General features: G+C 41.1%; 2 protein-coding genes across 5 annotated transcripts in view; both read right to left on the bottom strand.

The window, feature by feature from the left end:
* Window positions 1-13,577, bottom strand: part of atp9b (ATPase phospholipid transporting 9B) — a 48,306-nt gene extending 34,729 nt beyond the window's left edge. The window contains exons 1-7 of the mRNA XM_054605895.1: window positions 13,493-13,577; window positions 9,553-9,726; window positions 4,404-4,554; window positions 3,282-3,395; window positions 2,368-2,476; window positions 1,633-1,691; window positions 324-375 (exon numbers count right to left, since the gene is read on the bottom strand). Coding sequence (XP_054461870.1) covers window positions 324-375; window positions 1,633-1,691; window positions 2,368-2,476; window positions 3,282-3,395; window positions 4,404-4,554; window positions 9,553-9,726; window positions 13,493-13,572 — 739 coding nt within the window. The 5' untranslated portion in view covers window positions 13,573-13,577. The remainder of the gene's footprint in view (window positions 1-323; window positions 376-1,632; window positions 1,692-2,367; window positions 2,477-3,281; window positions 3,396-4,403; window positions 4,555-9,552; window positions 9,727-13,492) is intronic.
* A 1,169-nt stretch (window positions 13,578-14,746) lies between these two features.
* sall3b (spalt-like transcription factor 3b) overlaps window positions 14,747-22,793 on the bottom strand; it is a 29,127-nt gene continuing 21,080 nt past the window's right edge. For all 4 annotated transcript variants that reach the window (XM_054605878.1, XM_054605879.1, XM_054605880.1 and 1 more), the window contains 3 exons: window positions 17,243-20,203; window positions 16,783-17,120; window positions 14,747-15,568 (listed from right to left, as the gene is read on the bottom strand). In XM_054605878.1, the coding sequence (XP_054461853.1) occupies window positions 15,176-15,568; window positions 16,783-17,120; window positions 17,243-20,198 (3,687 nt within the window). In that variant the 5' untranslated portion in view covers window positions 20,199-20,203 and the 3' untranslated portion in view covers window positions 14,747-15,175. The remainder of the gene's footprint in view (window positions 15,569-16,782; window positions 17,121-17,242; window positions 20,204-22,793) is intronic.

Genomic DNA, 22,793 nt, shown 5'->3' with positions numbered 1-22,793 from the left:
TTAGTTTGATTCACAAAAGTCACACAATAACACAAACTACATTCCCTGTTGGGGCAGCAGAAACCCAGCAACTCCTGTGTTCTGTGTGGTAAAATGGAGTCTGGTGGCTTTGAAGATTGCATAGATAACAGCTCTAGTTCCCCTGTAGGTCTCTCCAAGCTGAAGGCGTGCCGACCGCCATCCAGTGTAGGTTATACACAGACTATGGTAAGTACCTCATACAACCCAATTTTAAAAGGAGGAGTTTTGTTGATCATCATATGTCTTTTCGGCACTGTCGTGCTTCCCATTGATAAAGTTACACAAACATTTTGCCCGCTCACCATTTTTCTCCGACGTTCTCATGAATATCATGTCTGCAGGAATCCTTTGGTTCTACAAAGAAGAAAGAAACAAATGTGCAAAATGGCGCTGTGTTACTGAGCACTGTGACAAAAGCAAGATGAATCTTCCTGAATAATTAAACAAGGTCAATACCTTGACCAGAGGGTGAAGGAGAAACCGTTTTTTTAAAGTCTGTCTAACACACAGTAATGGAAATTTAGCAGCAGCTACATTTCATGTTGGCTGAGCTGAAACCGAAGAATCACATGCTTAACATGCGAGTGTGAGTTTTTATAGTATCAAAGGTGCATTATCGGTTTCACAGTCACAGTAAAGAAAAACTCTGATTAACACTGTGACTCAAACCCTGTTAAGTTATTCTATCTGCTTTAAAGTCTGGTCAAATTTTCAAAATCCCCTTAAACTCCCCTTTTTCCTCTTTTGAGAGAATGAGTAGTGATGCATAAAATCACTGATTTGAAAAAATGCTATAAAAAATTATAAAACCGGAAAAAGAGGCAAAATCAAAAATACCTATTTACCCTCTTACCTTTAGGGCTATTTATTAGTCTAGATTGTTTCCTAAATGAAACTGCTGACAAGACGGTCTTTGGCTGTCTTCAGTAGCTGGGTCATGATTTCTGGTAAAGAGACATTAAGTTTTTTTTCAAATTTTGGGTGCTTTGAGCACCACAGAAGCCAAACTAGTTCCACTATATTGAAGAGAAGGCAGACATTTCTTTGGATGATATATCTAACACTCAGCAACTCACACCAAAATGATCATGATTGATAAATAGTCCTACAGTTAAGAAGCAAAATGAGTGATGAACTGTCCCTTTAAATTAACTGAAACCTTAGAAGCTGGTGAAGCAATGCACCCATTAATTGTACTGATTAACTAACATTAGAAAGAGAAAGAGTAATCAGTCACATTTCACTTAAAACACCCATAATGCAGTGGGATGTAAAAGTTAAAAACATAATCTAATTTCTTCTCTTTGTCAGGCATCTAACACAAGTCTTTTCTAAAACACACTGCTTTAGAAACATATTGTCTTTATATAGAACTGGTTTATAATTTAACATTTGAACATGTGCGTAATGCATTCTAAAGAGCTTACTTCCTAATTAGTAAACTGATGTTGACTCTATTGTTATCAGAAACTTAAAATTGAGGCAAATAAACTGATTTTCAGATATAAATGAGTTCTTGGGAGAATAACATACATCGCAGATAACTGACCAAAACTGATCCTTTAAAAATCAGTGCATGAAAAGATATCTACAGGAAACATAAAGATTTACCTTATCAACGATGATCAGGTCCCCAACTTGTATGTCTGAACTCTTCACTTGAATTTTACCTAAAGAAAAAAGCGACAGGTTGAATGACACCAACTTCACATCAGGATAAGACTGTTCATTTTTAAGAAATGCTGTGAATTTTTAAGTAGCTATGAAATAAAATGAATGTATTGATTTCTGGCACTTGAAAATTACGCTGACTCTCAAAACCACAACCAACTTTTTTGCTATTTCTCTCTCCCCCCTTCTTACAGATTGATTTCCTCCAGCATGATAATGTAATACCCCTCTGTTTTTATCTCTGGGCAAAAACAATGGCACACAGGGTCACTCTCAATTATATTGCCTCAATATCCGCCGCTAACCCTTCTTCTTCTTCCTCCTCCTCTCTTCTTCTTTTTTCTGCGCTCACGAGCACACTAGCTATCTATGTACGTGCACATGAGCACACGGAGAGAGTGTGATGCTGCATCCACAGCCACGGACACGGATACCACACATGGGGATTTCACCACACATTCAACAAAGGGACAGAGCTTAGATCATACGGTGTTGAGAAACTGAGAGAGAGAAAAAAAAAAAAAGAAAATCGATGCAATCACAGTGAGAGGAATGACTTCTGTTACAAGTGTCGATCCAGTGGAGTGCCGTCTCTTGAATTCACGGGGGGAGCTTGACTATACGCTGGAGTATCCGTTGTCATAATATCAGTGTGGACAGATTTCTCTCACTCACCTCGCACTGTGAGCTTGCTGTAGAGTTGAGAGTTCATCTCTTTGTCACGTTGGTACCGGCGCACTTCATCCACGGCCTCTCGCACCATCGTAACGGTTAACACAAAACCCTGGGTGACAAACACAAGCACCTCATGACCGTTTGGAACGCTTCAATAATAACAGAATCAATTAACATATGAAGCTTTCTTTTACACTCATGTAAGGCTCACTTGTCACTTTATTAACTCTTAATACAAATGTGAGTCTCTTTTAACTAAGAAGAGTCTGAACTTTGGACACTGTTTGTTGTTGAAAAAGGAAAAATGTAATTCTCAAATGAGGTCCCAACAATACACCTCTTCCTCTAAGAAGAAACAGCTTGATCATAAGAACAACACAAAGCTGGAAACTGTAAATATGATTTAAACTTTGTCCATGGGATAAAAGATGTACAAAGGCATATTAGGGTTTTAGTAGGTAAAAGTTCATTTTATAGTAAATTAAATTGAATGAATAAGGAAAAAACTTGAATATTCTGAGACTAAAGTGGTAAATTTACTAGAAAAAAACCTCACAAATTTATTAGAGAAAAACTTGAATATTCTGACTTTATATGGTCATAAATCTGCCCAAAATTCTCAGATATTTAAGTCACAAATTTAAGGAATTTTAAGGAACCACAATGCTTCACTTTGCAAGCTTTGATCAAAACCATCACACCACCTGTAGCACATTACAAGCAACAAACCCTCCTACAGCTATAACTAGAAAATGTTTGACATTTTGCGTGAAAACATTACTGAAATGAGAAATTGATTATCAAAATACTTTTAACCAATCGATTAATCAGCTATAATTTCTGCTCCAACTGGGTTTGGTTGCGTATTATTTGTTAGAGACCAAATCCATTACAGCGTAAAAATGTGCATTTACCAGAGGTGCCCAGTACGTGTACAAGTATCCGATTTTCAGAGACGGCACAAACTGGGAGCAGGAGACTACCAGGAAGTAGAGATTGAGGAAGAACTTGAACTGCTGGTAGAGAACCTGAGATGGGGAGCAGAAGACAGACTTTCAGCGAGGTGAGCCGAAGACGACGACAGCCGCCAAAGGAAGACAAAGAGGATGCAACGGCAGCAACAAAGCGGGCAGAATGGGTTACTGTACATGTTCCAAGGTGGAATCAGATACGCGTTAATGCTGTTAACTTTACATTAACCTAATGGAAACTCAGACACTTTAAGAACTTCTGTTCCAAATGGCCTTCAGGTACAGATTCCATCCTGCACGGTAACTTGGTGCAGTTGGTGCGTACGCCTTGCAGAATAAACAGATAACCACCATAATAAATGAAGAAGGAAAAACTGGACTTCCTTGAATCACACATACCAAAGTGCCACCTGTGACTTACAGAGGGCTCTTTGCTAATGGGCTATCCATCAACAGGAATCCTTTAGTACTCCATTCATCTAAGGTCAGATTTTGAATAATGTTTGCAATAATGAGAGCCTTGCATCTCTTCACAGATTATCAGAGACAACGCGATCAATTGACGGCGCTCGGCGGTTAATGAACCCCGTGACCTTTGGGGGAAAAATGCACACTGCTGAACTCAATTTGTGTGTATTTAATAATTCAACGCCTTGGGAGAAAAACAGAGCCGTTGTGTTCGCCGTCGATGAGAATATCTGGCCCTCTAACAGACAGTTGACATTTTATGGCCCGGGCCAAAGGCGGCTCCTCTTAATCATGGAACCATTTGGTTTTTTAATAAGTAACTCTGATGGATCTCTAATGTCCCCTACAGTGTAAACCCTTAACCTAATGACAGAACAGTTAACAATTAGAACCAGCACATGCTACTGTGCTTCACATACTGTTAATGTGTGACATATTTCAACTGGAAGGGACCAAGTGCCACTGTGGGGATTGTAAAAGTTAATAAAAGAGGGAACATTGACTCAAAAAAAAGCCATAACATCTGTGTTTCAGAGCATTAAAAGTGACTTCCGTTACATAAGGAGGGACAGTGAACTGAGCACAAATCCGACTCACCCCAGGCACAAAGGTGAAGATGTTGTACTTCTGGTTTTTAATGGCGTTTTTGGGGTACTTCTCCTCACATTTCTCCGGGCAGCCGAGCCAAACCGTCCTGGCCTTCAGCTCCTTCCTCCTCCGACAGACGCGAGCCAGGCAGTCACAGCAGCTGAGAGAGGAAGACATCGATGTGATTCAGTGTAAATCCTCACGCCAACCACATGCTACTAAATGGATCGGGCTGCAACAATCAATTTCGTCATCAATTAATCTGCCAATAACTCTTTTGAATAATGGATTCATTATTTGCTCTGGAAAATAATTTCCACAAAGCCTCGGTGACATCTTTAAGTTGCCCTTTTTTTTATTTTTTGCAATCAACAGTCCACCAAACGCCAAGCAAATTTTTTGTGTGGCGACATTACATATAAAGTCAATGCCAAGATGTGAATAGATGCCAATTTGTGCCGGCGCGGAGTGAATGAGTTGAAATGTTTCAACTTGGAACAAGAAATTCATGTAAAGGCTGCGTTGCAAAAGCCCATGAGCGCTGAGGCCCTCCCGTCCCCAATGACGACGTTAAATCAGAAATGGTTGTAGTACATTATTATAGTATTATATTATTATAGTATTATAGGCCACCGAGAGCTCTACGACAATACTTCATATTTGTACAGAGATTGAGAAAACTCTGTGTATAAAAAAATGACGTTGCTGCCGTATTTATTACCGAGACGAATTTTTTTTTGAAAAGCTACAATGTTAGCATAGCATCGCTGTGATCGAATCCAAACTCCATTCACAAAATCGTCATCATTACGTGGTTATTTTTGAATGCTTTTGATCAGTTTGTTTAAATTAAATCGCAGCAATATCTGTTTATTTTGAGCTCGTACCGCTGTAGTGAACAAGATGTATTCAGAAGGCCCGTTTGGTTTTTCTACGTATCTGGGACTTCAACAAAAGCTCCAAAAGCAGCGACATTGGTTATTTCAACCATGGTTGATGAGGGAAAGAAAAGGTGGAAAGAAACATTGTTGATATCTACGTGGAGGTGAGCTCCTCCTCCTAACCAGCAGATCTTGCGTGAGTGACGAAATAAACACAAATGATCCTGCAGTCAAACTTGCTTGATTACCTGAGGCGAAAAAAATATGCTTCGCAGCACCATCACATTAGACAAGGAGGAACAGAAAATCCTAACAATTAAGAAGAAGGGGAATAGTTTGGCATGTTTGCTTTGCTTTGTAACGATCAACTTTTTACTTTAATTTACCAATTGTCCCAGCTGAGTTTAATTTGTGTCCTACACCATCAGACACTTGAAGTGACCTGGTAAAATAAAAATAAAAATAATAATGATTTCACCAAGTCATTTATGTTAATGTCGTCACCTGATAAGGATGCAAGAAATAAGTAGGGTAGGATAAGCACAATGCATAAATTAGGGACCTTAATCAATAAAATATGTTTAGTTGAAATTGTATTAAAAGAGGAAGATGCAGGCCAGTCGAGTCCTTTTCACCAACTTTCACTGCAAAACATCCTGATAAAAAAAAAAAGAAGTAGATAACTTGAAACTGATTTTCACTTGGATTTTTTATTGTCACATATTAAAAAGTTGTTTTGTTTTTTTCAACAGACCATATTATAGTTAATTATAGTTTCATAATCAGATCATTCGGTCAGTGTTAATTGGATCTTCAAGGCTTCTTTTGACACAATTTTATTAAGAAGTTATTTGGTTACAGCACTTTAGATGCTCTGAAAAGGTTAGTATCTCTCCAGGAGGGAATTCCCAGGCTAATGGGAGTTTAAGAGCTGAGTATCTATTAAAACCTTTAGAACAGCACATATTGTATGTATGTGTGCAGACAAATGATACTGTATGGCAGAATGTGATAAACACTCGTCTTTGGTGATTTCTCCTCATGTTGACTGTCACATGCAAAGAACACTTGTGTTATTATTGTGACATTATGAAAGTCCTAAGAAGGGATTGGAGTGAAGAGATGGATTGTGAGTTGACATTAACTTTTTTATTTTTTATTATTTGTATTTGACTTTCTATCAACCTGATAATGACTACATGGGGGCTTATCTAGCATATCTGATATCAAAAGGCAAACAGAGTTGTAGTGTGGCTGTAAATTACAATGAGAGCAGCTGTGAGCGTGACCTAAACTGGCACCTGAGGGGTGTTTGGGGGGAGGAGAGGGGAGAGTGTCAGTGTATACCGTCATGCTGATCGACTTGGCCTTTCCACTTTTTAAGCAAGTTGGCAAAACATAAAGCTAAATAAATCAACTTTGGTAGAAAAAAAAAAAAAAAAAGTCTTGTTTGCGTTGGCCTCAATGTTCTCTGCCTCTGTGCACCTCCCGGTCCACTTTCATATGAGCGATTTATTTGAGCAAATGAATGCTATTCAAATAATATGCCATTTGAACAGTCGGGGCTTATTCAGCGTGAATTATTTGGGTTTTATAATCCCACACTAAGCACACACAAAATTACTGGAAAGCATCAAACTGGTCAGCTGTGAAAAATCCGATTTGTTCATTAGTTGGGGGGGGAATCAATATGCAGCTTTAACCAGAGACGCACCACTAACAACAGGACGGCACAGGAAAGCAGAATATTCTATGAAATTCCTACATGGGTAAATGTTGCTTTTTGGGGTTTTGGTGCTGTGCAAACATTTGTTTATAAATGTCACACGTTATTGTTCTGGCATGAACAAACAAAACCCCCTCCGAAAGGAGCATCTTTAGAGGGCAAAACCTGTCAAATGAATCATTAGCTGGATAAAACCCGCTCAGTTTTGTTTGAGCTGAAAATCTTTTTGGACTGATGGTGCGCATCGAGGAACTCGACCCGGAAAAAAAACAAAAAACATGGCCTTATCGTCTCTCTGCGCTTCACGCACAGCTACCGGTGCGTTTGAAATCCAACGTCATTATACACTGCGCATACATTTACAGAATGACAAAAAACACTGACAACTTTCAGAGTGGTTAAAGGTCCAAACCAAAGTACAATAACTAGTGATTATGCTTTGCAGCACAGCAGAGGAAGTAATTATAGGAAAACAGTGTGTATATGTATGTGTGTGTGTGTGTGTGTGTGTGTGTGTGTGTGTGTATATATATACACATATATACAGAGGGTAAAATAAGTATTTAACACGTCACCATTTTTCTCAGTAAATATATTTCTAAAGGTGCTATTGACATGAAATTTTCACCAAATGTCAGTAACAACCCAAGTAATCCATACATACAAAGAAAACCAAACAAATAAATTCAGAAATTAAGTTATGTGTAATAAAATGGAATGACACAGGGAAAAAGTATTGAACACATGAAGATAGGGAGGTGCAAAAAGGCATGGAAAGCCAAGACACCAGCTGAAATCTATCAGTAATTAGAAAGCAATCCTGCCCCTTGTCAGTGCAAATTAATATCAGCTGGTTCAGTCCCAACTGATGGCCTATAAAAAGGTGTCTCATTACCAAGGTGTCACACAAGAAACATCTCATGATGGGTCAAAGCAAAGGGCTCTCTCAAGACCTTCGCAACCTTATTGTTGCAAAACATACTGATGGCATTGCTTACAGAAGGATTTCTAAACTTCTGAATGTTCCAGTGAGCACTGTTGGGGCCATAATCCGGAAGTGGAAAGAACATCATTTCACCATAAACCGGCCACGACCAGGTGCTCCTCGCAAGATTTCTGACAGAGGAGTGAAAAGAATTATCAGAAGAGTTGTCCAAGAGCCAAGGACCACTTGTGGAGAGCTTCAGAAAGACCTGGTATGCACGCTCACCACGCAAGACTCCATTGCTGAAGAAAAAGCATGTTGAAGCTTGTTTAAAGTTTGCTGCACATTTAGACAAGCCTGTGAAATACTGGGAGAATATAGTCTGGTCAGATGAGACCAAAATTGAACTCTTTGGATGCCATAATACACACCATGTTTGGAGGTCAAATGGCACTGCACATCACCCCAAAAACACCAAACCAATAGTGAAGTTTGGAGGTGGGAACATCATGGTGTGGGGCTGTTTTTCAGCATACGGCACTGGCAAACTTCATATAATTGAAGGAAGGATGAATGGAAAAATGTACAGAGACATTCTTGATAAATATCTGCTGCCATCTACGATGATGAAGATGAAACGAGGGTGGACCTTTCAGCAAGACAATGATCCAAAACACACAGCCAAGGAAACTCTCAATTGGTTTCAGAGAAAGAAAATAAAGCTGCTAGAATGGCCCAGCCAATCACCTGACTTGAATCCAAAAGAAAATCTATGGAAAGAACTAAAGATCAGAGTTCATAGAAGAGGCCCACAGAACCTTCAAGATTTGAAGACTGTTTATGTGGAAGAATATATATATCCATCCATCCATCCATTTTCCGTAACCTGCTTATCCAGTTAAGGGTCGCAGGGGTGCTGGAGCCGATCTCAGCTGTCAATGGGCGAAGGCAGGGTACACCCTGGACAGGTCGCCAGTCTGTCGCAGGGCTGACATATAGAGACAAACAACCATTCACACTCACATCCACACCTACGGGCAATTTAGAGTCTTCAATGCACCTAAGCTGCATGTCTTTGGACTGTGGGAGGAAGCCGGAGAACCCGGAGAGAACCCACGCTGACACGGGGAGAACATGCAAACTCCACACAGAAGGTTGTACAGCCCGGGAATTGAACCCGGGCCCCTCTTGCTGTGAGGCGACAGTGCTAACCACTACACCACCGTGCAGCTGGAAAAAACCTTGCAACCATTCATGGACTATAATTAAGATTAATCTTACAATAAAACTTTATATTCTGTGGCCTCTACAGGCTGCGGAATACAAATCTCATATAAGTAGTGTATTAACAGTTAGAATATTACATCAAACTTTATAATCAACTTTATATTCAAATCGCCCAAGGACACCCAGACAGTAGGCGTGTATGAAACAGCAGAGATTGTCTGGAGAATATTATTAATTTTCTGGTTAGACTTTGTTTCAGCAACAGAAGCAGGAGTAAACTGAAGCAAGGGAACAAGGCTCCAGCTACATGAGACTGGAATGTGATCCGCGCATCATTTCTTTGAGTCATCACGGTAACAAAACCACACAAACAGCAGTGATGCGATGGCGTAGAGATACCTGCCACAGAGGACTTTCCACCCTCCCAGGAGGAACCAGCCGAGGCCTCTCTGCCTCTGGTTGACTCTGGCCCGGGGCAGCGTCTGGTAGTCGCTCTCATCATTCTCAAAGCCTTCCTCCGACATCATCAGAGGCATCTCGTCCAGGTTAGAGGGCTCATCTTCTATGGAGTATCTGCATGGACAGAGTGCAGTCAGACATAAAAACACTGAACATGGAATTGAGATGGATTGTGTTCAGAAGGACCCTGTTTCAGCCTTAAAGACTCTTCGATTAAGACGTACATTGAATCGTGATGATCGTTCCATATAAAATGTACCAGGCACATTGACATACACCCTGCACTCTTCTCATTATGATAAGCTCCTCTTTTAATTCAAATGAAAGTCGAGATTTAAGAAAGAGAGAATGCTACATATGGCACGAGAAATGCACAAAAGCATGAATAAAGCTAGTTAGCGTAGTTGGCCCGGTTCCTCCATCACTAAAAACTGCAGGTCACGTCTCCTGTTCACATTATAAAGGACTCAGTGGAAACCCTCTTGAGAAGCACCTGATATCTTATTCATGAGGCCCCTCTAAAAAAAAAAATAATAATCAAGGCAGTCTGTCGCTCGACAAGAAAAACCTACATGGGCTAACAATACTTGCCAAGCCACCATAAACCGAATGCTAGTTGCACACTGAAAACAACACAGAGGGAGTTCAAACATTACACTGCAAAGCTCTAAAAAGCACTTAAAGTGAACATGCAAATTACACAACAACTGGCCGCATTCATTAAACCACAGCGAACCTATATTGAAAAGCAAAGACGCTTTTCAATCTTTTGTAATCTGTTGATATTTAAACAAGTGAATCTACCTATTGAAACACTGATAAATGTAGAATGCAGATTGCTTCAGAAGAAGAACTGCTGTCTTGGTTACTAAAAAGTCAAGGCCATTTCCCATTCTGCTGTCCTGTAGCTGAGCATTTACCTGCTTAAAAAACACCCAAAAAACATATTCACAGCCAGTAATATTTCAGGGAAACAAATCACTGGCTACTGGAGGAACATTTACTTTCTAATTATATCACTGAGAAGGTGGTAACTGCAGGTGTTGAGACTGGCTGAACATTTGCTGATGAATGTTTTTCTGTATTTTATGCACACAGCGGGTGAATTTGAAGAAAAAAGCCGAGGACTGATGATTAAAATAACATCCTGGTTTTAAAATGTACAAAGACTTCTGTGAGAGCTGATTCCAGACACAAGAAATGCAGAAAAATGTACTGAAAAACAGAGATGTATATGCGTTGTGGAGTTTGCACTGAAGATAATTAACCATTACTGCTGTGTGAATGCAGTGTCGCTCACTTGAAAGCTGACTGCAAAATATCTATGCACTCACAAGCTAAACATGATCTTAATTAAATGTTTTAATTCATTCAACTTGAGATGTTCTGATATCACTGGCTCAGGTTAAAACCTTCAAAAAACATCAAAAAATAAATACAGAAAATGAATGCCATAGAACTTTATTGTGTTATCTAGTTTGACAGGTTTTCCATTGTCAAGGTGATGGCATTTTGCTAGCTATGGCTAACATTACACTCCCGTCTGATGAGATGGAAGTAGCTAACGAGTGAGCCATCTCGCTTCTTTCTCATCTCAGTTTGAGAGTTGCACATGTGCAGTTAAGATCAAGCGGGATGTAGGGAACGGGTAGCGAGTGACACATGTTGTTGTATCAGTGTAGCGTAAATTAACTGATAAATGATAAGATAACGGGATAGCTGATCGGTGCATCAACTCACGTACTCGCCATACCAGAACCAGCTTTTAGAGGCATAGTTGTTCCGATACCCACACAAATATCTGAACAATTCTATATTTGACTGCATGCAAATGCACTAGTGTGGGAAGTTTTGTTTCAGTTTACACTTAAGACTTAATTTCCAGACTTCTACAAAGAAAAACAATGTCATTTGGAGGCAGATCTATTTGTGTATGCCGCCCCAAAAGAAAATCCAAGTTTGGAAAACTCTGCTGTACTTGAATGAGCGTCATGTACCTACAAAAATCATGGACATGTGAACAAGCACAAAACTAGCATCAGCTGGATTTAGAGCTTAAGATCGACCAGTAGTTCTCACTGATACGGCCCTCCAGAGCTGCTCCTCATGTCGGAGCAAAACATGCAAAAGCTTGTACTGATGTAACTTTAGCTTGATAACCAGAAAGATAGTGGTACCCGAGTCATTAAGGGGAGAGCAAGAGGGGACGGCATGCAATTGGTTCAGGTGATTACCACACACACACACACACACACACACACACACACACACACACACACACACACACACACACACACACACACACACACACACACACACACACACACACACACACACACACACCTGCTCAATCAAACAAACTCCCTGTGAAATTAACAGTGAAAACCTGGGTATAAGGTCATTATTAAGGTCAACTTGTGGACAAAATATTTAGAGATCGAATTTTACAGCGTAATCTTATAGAGCAGCCAAGTTCTTGTCTGTTTCACCATGAAACAGACAATAATAAAACGGCTCTATAACGGAGAATTAATTCACTCTGTGTCCTTCCACCATGAAAATAATGGACCTCACTTAAAAAGGTACATGACGTCGAGAGTGGGTTAATGTTGTCACCATACAAAGGTGTTCCTTTATACTGAATACTGGGCAGGCCTGGAAAGTTTGCAAATAAAAGCAAAGACCTGTGCCTAAATATGAGAAGAGGAATATTTTTAAAAAGACAAACTGTAGAAGGAATGACAAAAAATGAACACGTGTGCAATAACTTACTGGATTTGAGTTCAAAACCTACAAATCAACCACCGTGCTTGAGGCAACCATCAACTTTTTATCACTGTCTTGTTGACACTGTTGGGACTTGCCAACAACATACAGTAAATAGCCATACTAGTGTGTCTCACTATATGACTCCCACGTCTGGTTACATAATACAACTCTAAATCCAGTAGAAATGTGGGCTGGTTTGTAAAAAAAAGAAAAAAAGAAAATGGTTTTGCTGGCTCTCCTGTTTAGCACGAGCGTCGTTGCCAACGACTGTTTCCCGTGTCAGTGGAAAAGCTTTATTAATGGGGCTTTACCAGCCTCAGGACCGATGCTCTGTAGCTGACCCAGCAGTCTGCAGTAAGGTCCTCCACAGTGGAGGGGTCAGACTAGTCCCCTCCTGGGCCCAATTAACTGTCACATGAATCTTATTCCTGAGAGCAAGAGAAGGGAATACAGAGAGGCTTGTTATCTCAGTTTAAATGTGATGATGGGATGGTAAATAAACATTAACTGCTTGCATTCAAAGCCAACTGTGGTGCAGTGTATACATTCGCAGTGGACTGCCAATCACACACATTCACTCACAGTTTGTAGTCAATAAGTGACAACTACTACCTGGTCTAAAAGTACCTGGTCATGCAACTAGTCCACTTACTGTCCGCTTTTTTAGCTCATCCTCGTCCAGTCTGAAACAAATTAACAAGCCGTTGAATGGCAACTGCTGTATGAAAGAACACTTTTTTTTTTTAATAGCATGTGACAACCTTGGTTAACGCAGACAAGCTGTCATGTGACCGAGAATATTATGACAGGAGGGGACCCAGCGGTGCAGTGGTCAACAGATACCAGCCACTGCCTGGCGGACACTAAGCGTTTATGAGAGTTTGTAGTGAAGGCAGATTAAATATGAGAAAACTGTTGAGCTCTATGGGTGATGGTGTAAGCGAGCTGTCAACAGCGGTGCTAGCAACATAAGCTAACAGCCGCGACCCGAATACAAACACGCGACCCCCGCGAGCGAGCGAGCGAGGCAGCGAAATGTGAACATTTTACATACACGGTTGAGTCACTAGTACGCAACCGAAAAAAACAGCCCAGCTACCCCCTTCCGTACCTTGAAAGTCTGGCTGAGTTGTAATACGGAGTTCTCCTCGAGTTCTTCCGTACCGGATTTAAAGGGATGCTGTCAGCCATCTTGGCTGGGCAGTACACATCCTGACGTCACGTTAATAAAAACTCGTTGGGACTCGTGATGCGTTCGCTTACTGTGCTGAAATATCGTAACTATGAATTTAACTATGAGAAGTGCTATGACGCGAAGATTCAGATTAAAAAGTATAAAAGGTGTAGTTTCTCTCAGTTATTCTGTCACCGTAGCACAACATAGAGCTTGTGCAACGAATTTCTAAAATAAGCCAAATAAACAACGAATGTTGTTTCTTGCCAAAAGTTGGCTAGATTGAATGTAACGCTATGGAGTATCTACTTTCCGAGAGTCTCCGAATGCAGCATAAATTATCCGTTGAAAAATAACTTAGAGCAGATAACCTATTTGCTGAATGCTAATTAAGACCGTGAGATGCCATCGAAAGATCCGCAAAAGCTAATAATAACTGAGTTGACACTTTTTTCCACCTAACAACAGTGAGAAAAAACAGCAGTTATAGGCCTTCCCTAACCCCAACCATATTCCTATCAAGAAATCTAAAGGTGACCACTTGGTCTTACTTTGTTTATTTTTCATTTAGTACCAGAAACTGTTTCAAATAAATTGGCTTATTGAGTTTTTCATCAGAAAAACAGCAACAGAAACAGGAATTTCCTTAATTAATCTGAAAAACTTCCACTTTCTGATTTGTTCCCGATAATTATGTGTTGAGGATGAGAAAATGACCTGACTGTAGGATGAACTGCAGGATGTGCATATGTTTATATATGAAAGTATCTGAAGAGACAAAAAAGATATATGAAAAATTAATTTATGCTTTTAAAAAGAAAACTGATTGCAAAATGTATGAATAAAAGTATTATTACTATTCCTGCAGGATAACAACAAGAACATCAAAGATAACCAACACACAAAAACAGCATGTTAACAAATGCATTTTCTCTATGAGTGCATGTCTGTACATACTTGCCTGCCCCTGATTAACTTTATGCAGAAGTTGTTTGCAGAAAAAAAAAGCATAAAGCATAAAGCCGAGAGAGATAAAGATGGCACAAGCAGTTAATGAAGCTCAATGAAATGAAAGAGCTCAGTCTAACTTTTTAATGCAATACCAATTGTGTGAAATACCTTCAAGACAAGAGAGCTCTTTTCAGTGTTTAAACATAGTGAGGAAGTGAATTGAACATACAGACTGTTTGTTCTAGTTTTTATTCGGGTCCAACCGTTCTCACCGTCACATTCACAACTGGTAATTGTGGGTATTTATGAGCATCTTTTGTGCTTTGCACCCGCTAGCAGCATTGTGCAGCTGTCCGGAGGAGATAACAGACTCTTTGCATTATTGATTTGAACATATGTCCCCTTCTTCAGAGCAACCATACATCTCAGCACCGTAGGAATTTTCAGGTACAAGTTACCCAACTTATTTTATGTATAGAGAACAACAAAAAAAATTCACAAATGACGGCAAAGTAAAATAGCAAAATGTGAATACACTACAATTCTCTGTCAATTCATAAAAAGTTCTTTTTTAAGTCTATATATAATACATAAGAACAAAGGAGATGATTTACAAATATTTTAATGTCCATAATAGATTGCATAAGTATCAAGTCTCCATTCATCTTTTCAATTGATTCCAATTTCTTTGCTGTCATCAATGAGCATAGAAAAATGTCTATTGTTCCCCAGGTCCATGCCTGTCTTGGTTAGACTGGTTATTGGACTTCCTGCGGCGCTCACTCTGTTCATGCCTGCAGTCAGAGGGTGCAGCTGAGAGATGCCTCTGTTCTGGATCACTGAGATCTCGTTGTTCTTGTTGGCCAGGCTGTTGGCAATAGCTGTAGCGTAGCGGTTCCAAAATCCAGGATCTACGTTCATCGCTCGAGCCGCCAGGTCCTTCTGAAACATCTCGCCAAACTTCGCCGCTTCCCCACTCAGCAGGGCCATGGGGTTCTCTACCGACAGCCGCCGGCCTCTCCTGGCAGGTGCGTTGTTCCACATGTGAGTTCCCATGTGGACCTGAAAACGACACGTAAAGACGTTAGATTTAGTGGATGCTTTTGTTTCAAAATGCAACCGTGTTTAGCATGGGTGGTCCCAGTAAATATTCAAAAGATAATTTAAAAAATCTAACAGAATTTTATAGAATTTCAGATGAATTTGTTCAACTTGGACAGATCTTTTATTGGCATCTGTGTTTACAAGATCTGACAATTACATAGCTACAATGGAATGTTTTTTTGAATGCAGATTAGTGGATTCTTTCATTGACGGAAAATTAATCAGCAAGAATTTTGCCGTTCAGTTCATGGTTTGACTTAATTTCAGAGCAAAAATGCCAAATATTTGTAGGTTTCCATCATCTCAAACGAAAGATGTTCTGCTGTTCTTTGTATTATTATATTACGGTGAGCTTAAATATCTATGGGTTTGGCCTGATGGCCTGATGGCTTGACAAAACAAGCAATTTAAAGATGTCACATCAATTTTGATGGCCACCTTTCTTATTATTTTCTGACATTTCATATACAAAACAATGAATTGATTGATAGAGAAAATAACCAGCAGACTAAACAATAAGGAACATAATTGTAAATAGCAGCCCTGTACTTATTTTTTAGACAATTGTGGTGAATAGTTGACACACTAAAGATGTAAAAAAAAAAATGATGATGATGATGGAAAAAATCTTTGGGGATTGCTTCATATATATTTCTTTAGGGGTTTTGTCTTTTTAGTGGTGAGAAAAATACCTAAAAAACAAACATCATAGGACAGATTTGGCACTAAATAATGAACAGGGTATTATAAATCCCTATTGTATCTTATGTGGATTTAGCCCAAATTTTATTTTGAAAGGTGAACTCCCAAGTTCCTAATATTCTTTGGTTTGCTAAAGTATATGTAAATATGTTGCAATGTAGGATTTGTACACTTTCTGCTAAAAAGGGATTTCTCTTTGTTTCAACAGGAAGTTTAACATCAGTTTAAATTTACAAACATGCTTTACTTTCTCTTTTCATTCTGGACTTTTCCCTGGAAAGCCACGGAACACATTTATGCTGAAGAACATGTGAACGCAGGGACAGACCCACTAAACCCATGATGGAATTGTAACTTTAAAATTGATTGACTGAATTAATTTATTATTTGAGTTGAAGCTGTGCAGTTTTTTACCACTAAATATATATCAATCAGCTTGAATCCGGACAGCACAAACATCCTTAAACTACCTTCAGATTGCCTTTAGTGGTGAAAGCTCTGCCGCAGATGGAGCACACGAACGGTTTCTCTCCAGTGTGCGTGCGCTCGTGGATCTGCAGAGCACTTGCTGACGAGAAGTTCTTCCCACAGGCGTTGCAGTTGTGCTGCTTCGGCGTTCGACGGGGAGGCGCAGGGCCGAACAGGGAGGTCATCCCCGGGCTGCCGACCGATGCGTAAGCCGGAGGGATGTGGATGCTGAATGGTGGGTGCTGCCCTTCAGACGGGTTGTGTTGATGACCGTTCACCTCAGCTTTTATCAGGCCCGACGACGTGCTGGTAACCAGGCTGGGAATGCTGTGACCTGCAGCTGAAATAGAAAGTTTTCCTCCATTAGAATGTAACAATACATTGACATCCTCAGAACAACACAGTGAAACGTCAGTAGGCTGTGGCAATTTCTACTTAAGAAGCACAAGGACGTAAATGTACCTCTTTCTCTGCTCAGCTGGAATGACATACTATAAGGAGTCTCCTCTTTCACACAGAGCTTGCTGGCCTGTATTCCTCTCAGCTCTTGGGCCGATGCAGCTGCCGATGCTGAGGTAGGAGACTCAGATCTCTCTCTCTTCACCGAGGCTGCCAAAGGCTCTTGGAGCTCTGGCCTGTTGCTGCTCACTGCAAGTGATTTCATCGCCACGCCCTCTGCGCTGCTTTGAACTGGGGACACTGATACACGAGGGGAACAGGAGGACTCCGACACATTTGATCTGCAGTTCTCCGGACTTTTCTCCGATAGCGAGAATTTAACGTTGTGTTGGCCGTTGTCATTGAAACCATTTGTCAGGGGTTTTATGCCAAAGGAGTAGTTTAGGCTTATAGTGGAGTCAATCATCCTCATTTGGTTCTCCAGTGCAGCTATACTGGAAACAATGCTGGAGGACTTAGGAGGAGAATTACATTCATATATCAAGGGCTTGAATGGATTTACAACCTCCTCCATGTTTTCCACCTCCTCTTCCTCGTCCTCTTTGTCATCCTCTATTGAGATGTCATCAACGAGGTCATTGTCATTGCTGCTAAGGCTGTCAAAGCTCCTCTCGTTGAGGGAGGCGTCGCCGTCCATCTCCTGGAGCCCGTCCACCAGGTTCGAGTCTGGAATCTGCCCCACCATGTGCATTCGGATATGCTGCTGGAGGACTACAGCATTGGTGAACTTCTTCTGGCAAATGGGACAGGAGTGTTGCACCTGAACGGGGGCATCTTCTCGGTGGACACTGATGTGCGTCTTTAGGTTGCCCTTGGTGGTGAAAGCCCTGCCACACACTTTGCATTTGTAGGGCCTCTCGCCTGTGTGAATGCGGTAGTGCATCTTCAGCGCACTCTGACAGCTGAGGACGCGGTGACAGAGGACACACTTGTTGGGGTCTGTGATCTTTTTGTCGATGTTCTCCACCAGCTGCTGGAGCTTCGAGGTTTCAGATGTTTGCATAGAGTCCAGGAAGCTGCCGGTTGGGAATTTAGCTTCGTCTGAGCTGAACGAGAGGGCCGGGGAGTCTGAGACAGGGGATGCCGAGGGGACAGGTTCAGGCGTGGTGGCCAAGGATGGTATCGTAGTGCTGGTTGCTTCTGTTACTGGGTTGGCTCTCGGTCTCAGGGAGCAGTTCTGGGGCAGGTGCACTCCCTCTGTTTGCAGTATATTGGACACTTGTGTCTCACGGTAGGACTGTGGAGACGCTGAAACTGGAGAGAGATGAGCCTCGCTGCCCCCGTGGTTGGGTGACAAAGATACACATTCACCAGGAGCTGGCTGGTGGGGAGATTTAACGGATGGTGTTACACTTATAGGGTCATTTGAGCCTCCGATGCTGGTAATGCTGGAGGAAAGCGGAAGGCCCAAGGTGGCTGGCAGAGTTGCTACAACAGGTTTGCTCTCCAGCCATGAGGAGGCAGGTTTTTCTGGAGGGAAGGACATTCCGTAGGGAATCCCAGAACTTGTTGGCACATTGTCCAGATACTCTGGCACCGGGTAAGGGTTCATCTGAACATGAGGATACTTCTCTTTATGCCTCTGGAAGTGCACCTTTAAGTTCCCTTTCGTGGAGAAGCGATTGCCGCAGATGTTGCATTTGAAGGGCCGCTCTCCTGTATGGGAGCGCAGGTGGATCTGCAGAGCGCTGTCGCTGCCAAACACTTTGGCACAGAACCTGCATTTATGCTTGAAGAAGGGCTCCTCTGGGCTGGGCTTGGTTTCGAACAAGGGCACGCTGGGCAGCTTGCCCTTCCTGTGCTTCATCAGTGCTGCGAGGGGGTCAAGTGCGCTGGCTGTGGCAGCGATGCTCGCCAAGGGATTGGGGAAAATGACGCCGCTGGGGGGGCTCTGAGGTAGAAATGGGAGGCTGGAGGATGAGCTGAGGAGGCTGCTTGGCCCCAGGGGGAGCGGGCTGGAGGAGCTCAGTGTCTGAGGACAGCTCATGCTGCCGGTGTGTGAGCCTGCGTAAGGAGGCAGTAATGTGCCGCTGCTGCAGCTGGAGAGAGGCAGGTTTTCCGAGGGAGCTGAGGTACATGTTACATCTCTAAAAGTGGACTGGCCGCATACAGTTTGTGAGGGGAGACCATATGATTTCTCGAGCACGGAGGACAGAGAAACCGCAGCCTGTCCGTTGACAGAAGAGGGCATCGTTCCGGACAGTGGCAGGATGGGAGGAGGGGCGATGCCTTGAGAAGAGAAAGGGTTAGGCGCCAGAGACAGAGATCTGGAGGCCGGGTTTAGCGCTGCCTGTGTTGGTTGTTTGTTCATGAAGGCTACCTGGCTGCAGATCTGCTCAATGAGCTGCAGCTGGTGGACCTGTTGCTGCTGCAGCGCCAGCAGGTGCTCAAGGATCACCGGGATCGCTGATGAAGCCACCTTTCCCCCGGTGCCACCGCTGCCGATTCCCTGGGAGAATTGAGCGACAGCCACCCTGGTGCTGTGAAGGATCTCCAGTGTCACATTTGTGCTCGGAATGCCGTAGCCACCGACAGCTGACACCTTGGGGGAGGTGGACTCGGCTGAATCTGGGGGCCGAGGGCTGGAGGTCAGCGCGTATTTGTCCTGCTCGATCTCCATGTCCTCATCATGCTCCAAGCCTTCTTCTAAATTATCCAGACTGACGTTGTTGTTCGCCAGCGTCTCCCCCAGCACAAAGCCGGCTTCCGTGGACTCGGCTGCAGACGAGTCACTAGACACCACACTGGGAACCGGAGAGGGTCCAACAGGAGATTCCTCAGGAGCTTGCATCCCGTCGTCGTCCTTAACTATCAGCACCAAGGGATCCTCTGTGCAGACTTTCTGATGTTCACTCAGTTCAGTCCAAGTGAAGAACTCGGCACAGCATTTATCACAGATGTGTGTGTCCTCGCTGCTGTGGCGGCGTCCATCGGTCTCCTCTCTCTCCATGACCTCCATGATGTCTGAAAGCAAAAAAAAAAGACATATTAAGAACGTATAATTGATCGTTTATCGTCATGATATTTCACCAGAGGGACACATTTCCCTTCATCACGTTGTAATTACTCCCCAACACACAGAACAGCGAGTCCATCTTTCCCCAACTCATGTTGTGTGGACAAGCATTGTTCAAACCCACTGCACTTGGAATTCCACAAGAGATCCTTAAGTGTCCAAAGATAACAAACATGTCAAGCTGAATTACAAGGAGGTTTTTATAGAGTGATGCATCACATAACACATAATTTAATGTTAAAGAAAACTCAAATTCAACAGGCCCCACAATAACATGACAAGGTTTTAAACTTTGTCATGTTATTTTGTAGATGTCAATAATGTCTCCCAAAAATTCAATAAAGTTCAATGAAGTTATCTGACCTCTCGATTGTGCATTCAGACAGATAATGAAATCCCATACTGTACATCGATGCATTCATACATTTCAGTAATATCTCTCGTCTTTATGCACAAAAATTGTGCGCTTTTCACATTTTGTTATAAAAACTTTGACATACTTGTAAAGTTGTCTAACCTTATTAGAAAACCTGACATTTACTAATTTAACTGTAAAACACTTCCCTGTGGCTCAAGTGTTTTTAAGGCTGTAAATTACAGCCATTTCATTTTCCAAGCAGTTTGAAACACATGCTGTAAATTCCTTTTTATTACTTCATACAGATCAAGCTTGTATTCTTATTTCCAGAAGAACACATTTTTGAATCTGTATCAACAACACCAGGCAAGCAAAAGTGTCTCTAGCTTAATGCAATAAAATGACAGCTTCAATAAACAGCATGATGTTTCTATTACAGTTGAAACCTAAATGATACATGCAAAGTTTGTTACCTTTATAATGTGATCAAACTGACTATAATAAACCAATAAAATTCCCAGAATATCCTGATGTGAACTGGATATATAGCATATGCATTAGTTGTTTTAAGTCTAACTCCTGTGGTATTGTAACATTAATCCACTGTTACATTTGAATTATTGGTACAAATGGCAGAAAAAAAAAATTCTATCTAACACATTTCTATAAATCTCTTGTGCTTCTGTTTGACAAAAGATTTTTAAGATTTGACACTTTAGAATCACTGTTCATCTGTTCAGGCTTTGCCCCATTAAGAAACAGACAGCAATACCAGATGGAAAGATTTGGGTAAATCAATAGTGCATTATTGTTACACACAATCGGGCTTCCCTACAACAAATTCAATGAAATTAAGAATTTAAAAAAGGATCAGAACTACAAAGATGGATATTATGAAGTTAAGGTATGACTATGCAATTAGATTTATTTTTAATTTCACATTTTTGTTTCCAATGGTATATTAATTTACTCATTGTATGAAAAATGATGTTCTTTCTGTGTGTGTGTGTGTGTGTGTGTGTGTGTGTGTGTGTGTGTGTGTGTGTGTGTGTGTGTGTGTGTGTGTGTGTGTGTGTGTGTGTGTGTTGTGTGTGTGTGTGTCGGCCAACACACGGCTGCACCTTTGTTCTTAAACACAGTGTATGTGAACAATTTTAACAAGCATGTCTTTGTGCTGAATTTAACATGAATGGGTGTGTATTTGCTCCAGTGTGTGTGTGTGTGTGTGTGTGTGTGTGTGTGTGTGTGTGTGTGTGTGTGTGTGTGTGTGTGTGTGTGTGGGTTGGTGTATCCAGAGTAGTCAATACATTCCGGTTATCACTGTGTTTCACCACCTGAACGGAGGAGTCCCAGTGTGCTCAGGCTAAAAACAGACTGGGACGTCTGGTGTATTTACGACTACACCAGTACATCCAACCTCATCATGGTGCAAACACATAGAGTGTCTGTATTAAAAAGTAATATGTTTGTCAAGCTCTAGTCAATTTTTTAGATTTTGGTCAGTTTTGCTTCCATAACATCTTTCAGACCAGTAGAGAGAAAAACATCCAAAATACACATTTATTAAAGTTTAGTTTACTACTTTTTTCTTCTTGCATCAAGATTTCTCACATATACACCAAAAGTCAGCATTAGATAATACCTCATAAAATAGTTAAACATAACATCTCAGAAAACTTGTAAAACAAAATGAATTGTCTTAGTATAAGTAATCAATTTTTCCTTATTCACCTGTAGTGTCTTCAACATGTATGTTATTTTACAATATAGTATGAGAAAAAAATTATTTATAGAAAACTTCCTTTAAAGATATTAAAGGCTGTTTTCTATAAAGGAGTTTTTTCACTCTCAGCCCGAAATCTCCACTTCAGTAGCACTTCCATACACCAAACTTTGATGTTTCATTTCTATCTATATTCTAAAGGTTTTTACAGTGGGGTTTGTTCATATCATTCATAGCCTGATTTATACAACATTTTATTACTTAAAACATGGCGGAAATGGATTTTGGCAGTGTATTTTGATTAATGTAGTGGCAAAAAAAAAACAAATCCCCAAAAATGTACAGGTTTAAAAACAATTTTAAACCTGGCTTTATGAAATGCTCAGATTCCTGTTTCGGAAAATTATAAGAATAAGCACATATTTAATAAGATAATTACTAATGTGCATGATTAGAC

The sequence above is a fragment of the Anoplopoma fimbria genome, chromosome 10 (assembly GCF_027596085.1).
Source record: "Anoplopoma fimbria isolate UVic2021 breed Golden Eagle Sablefish chromosome 10, Afim_UVic_2022, whole genome shotgun sequence".
Classification (NCBI taxonomy): Eukaryota; Metazoa; Chordata; class Actinopteri; order Perciformes; family Anoplopomatidae; genus Anoplopoma; species Anoplopoma fimbria.
This window is presented reverse-complemented; position numbering and strand designations above follow the sequence as displayed.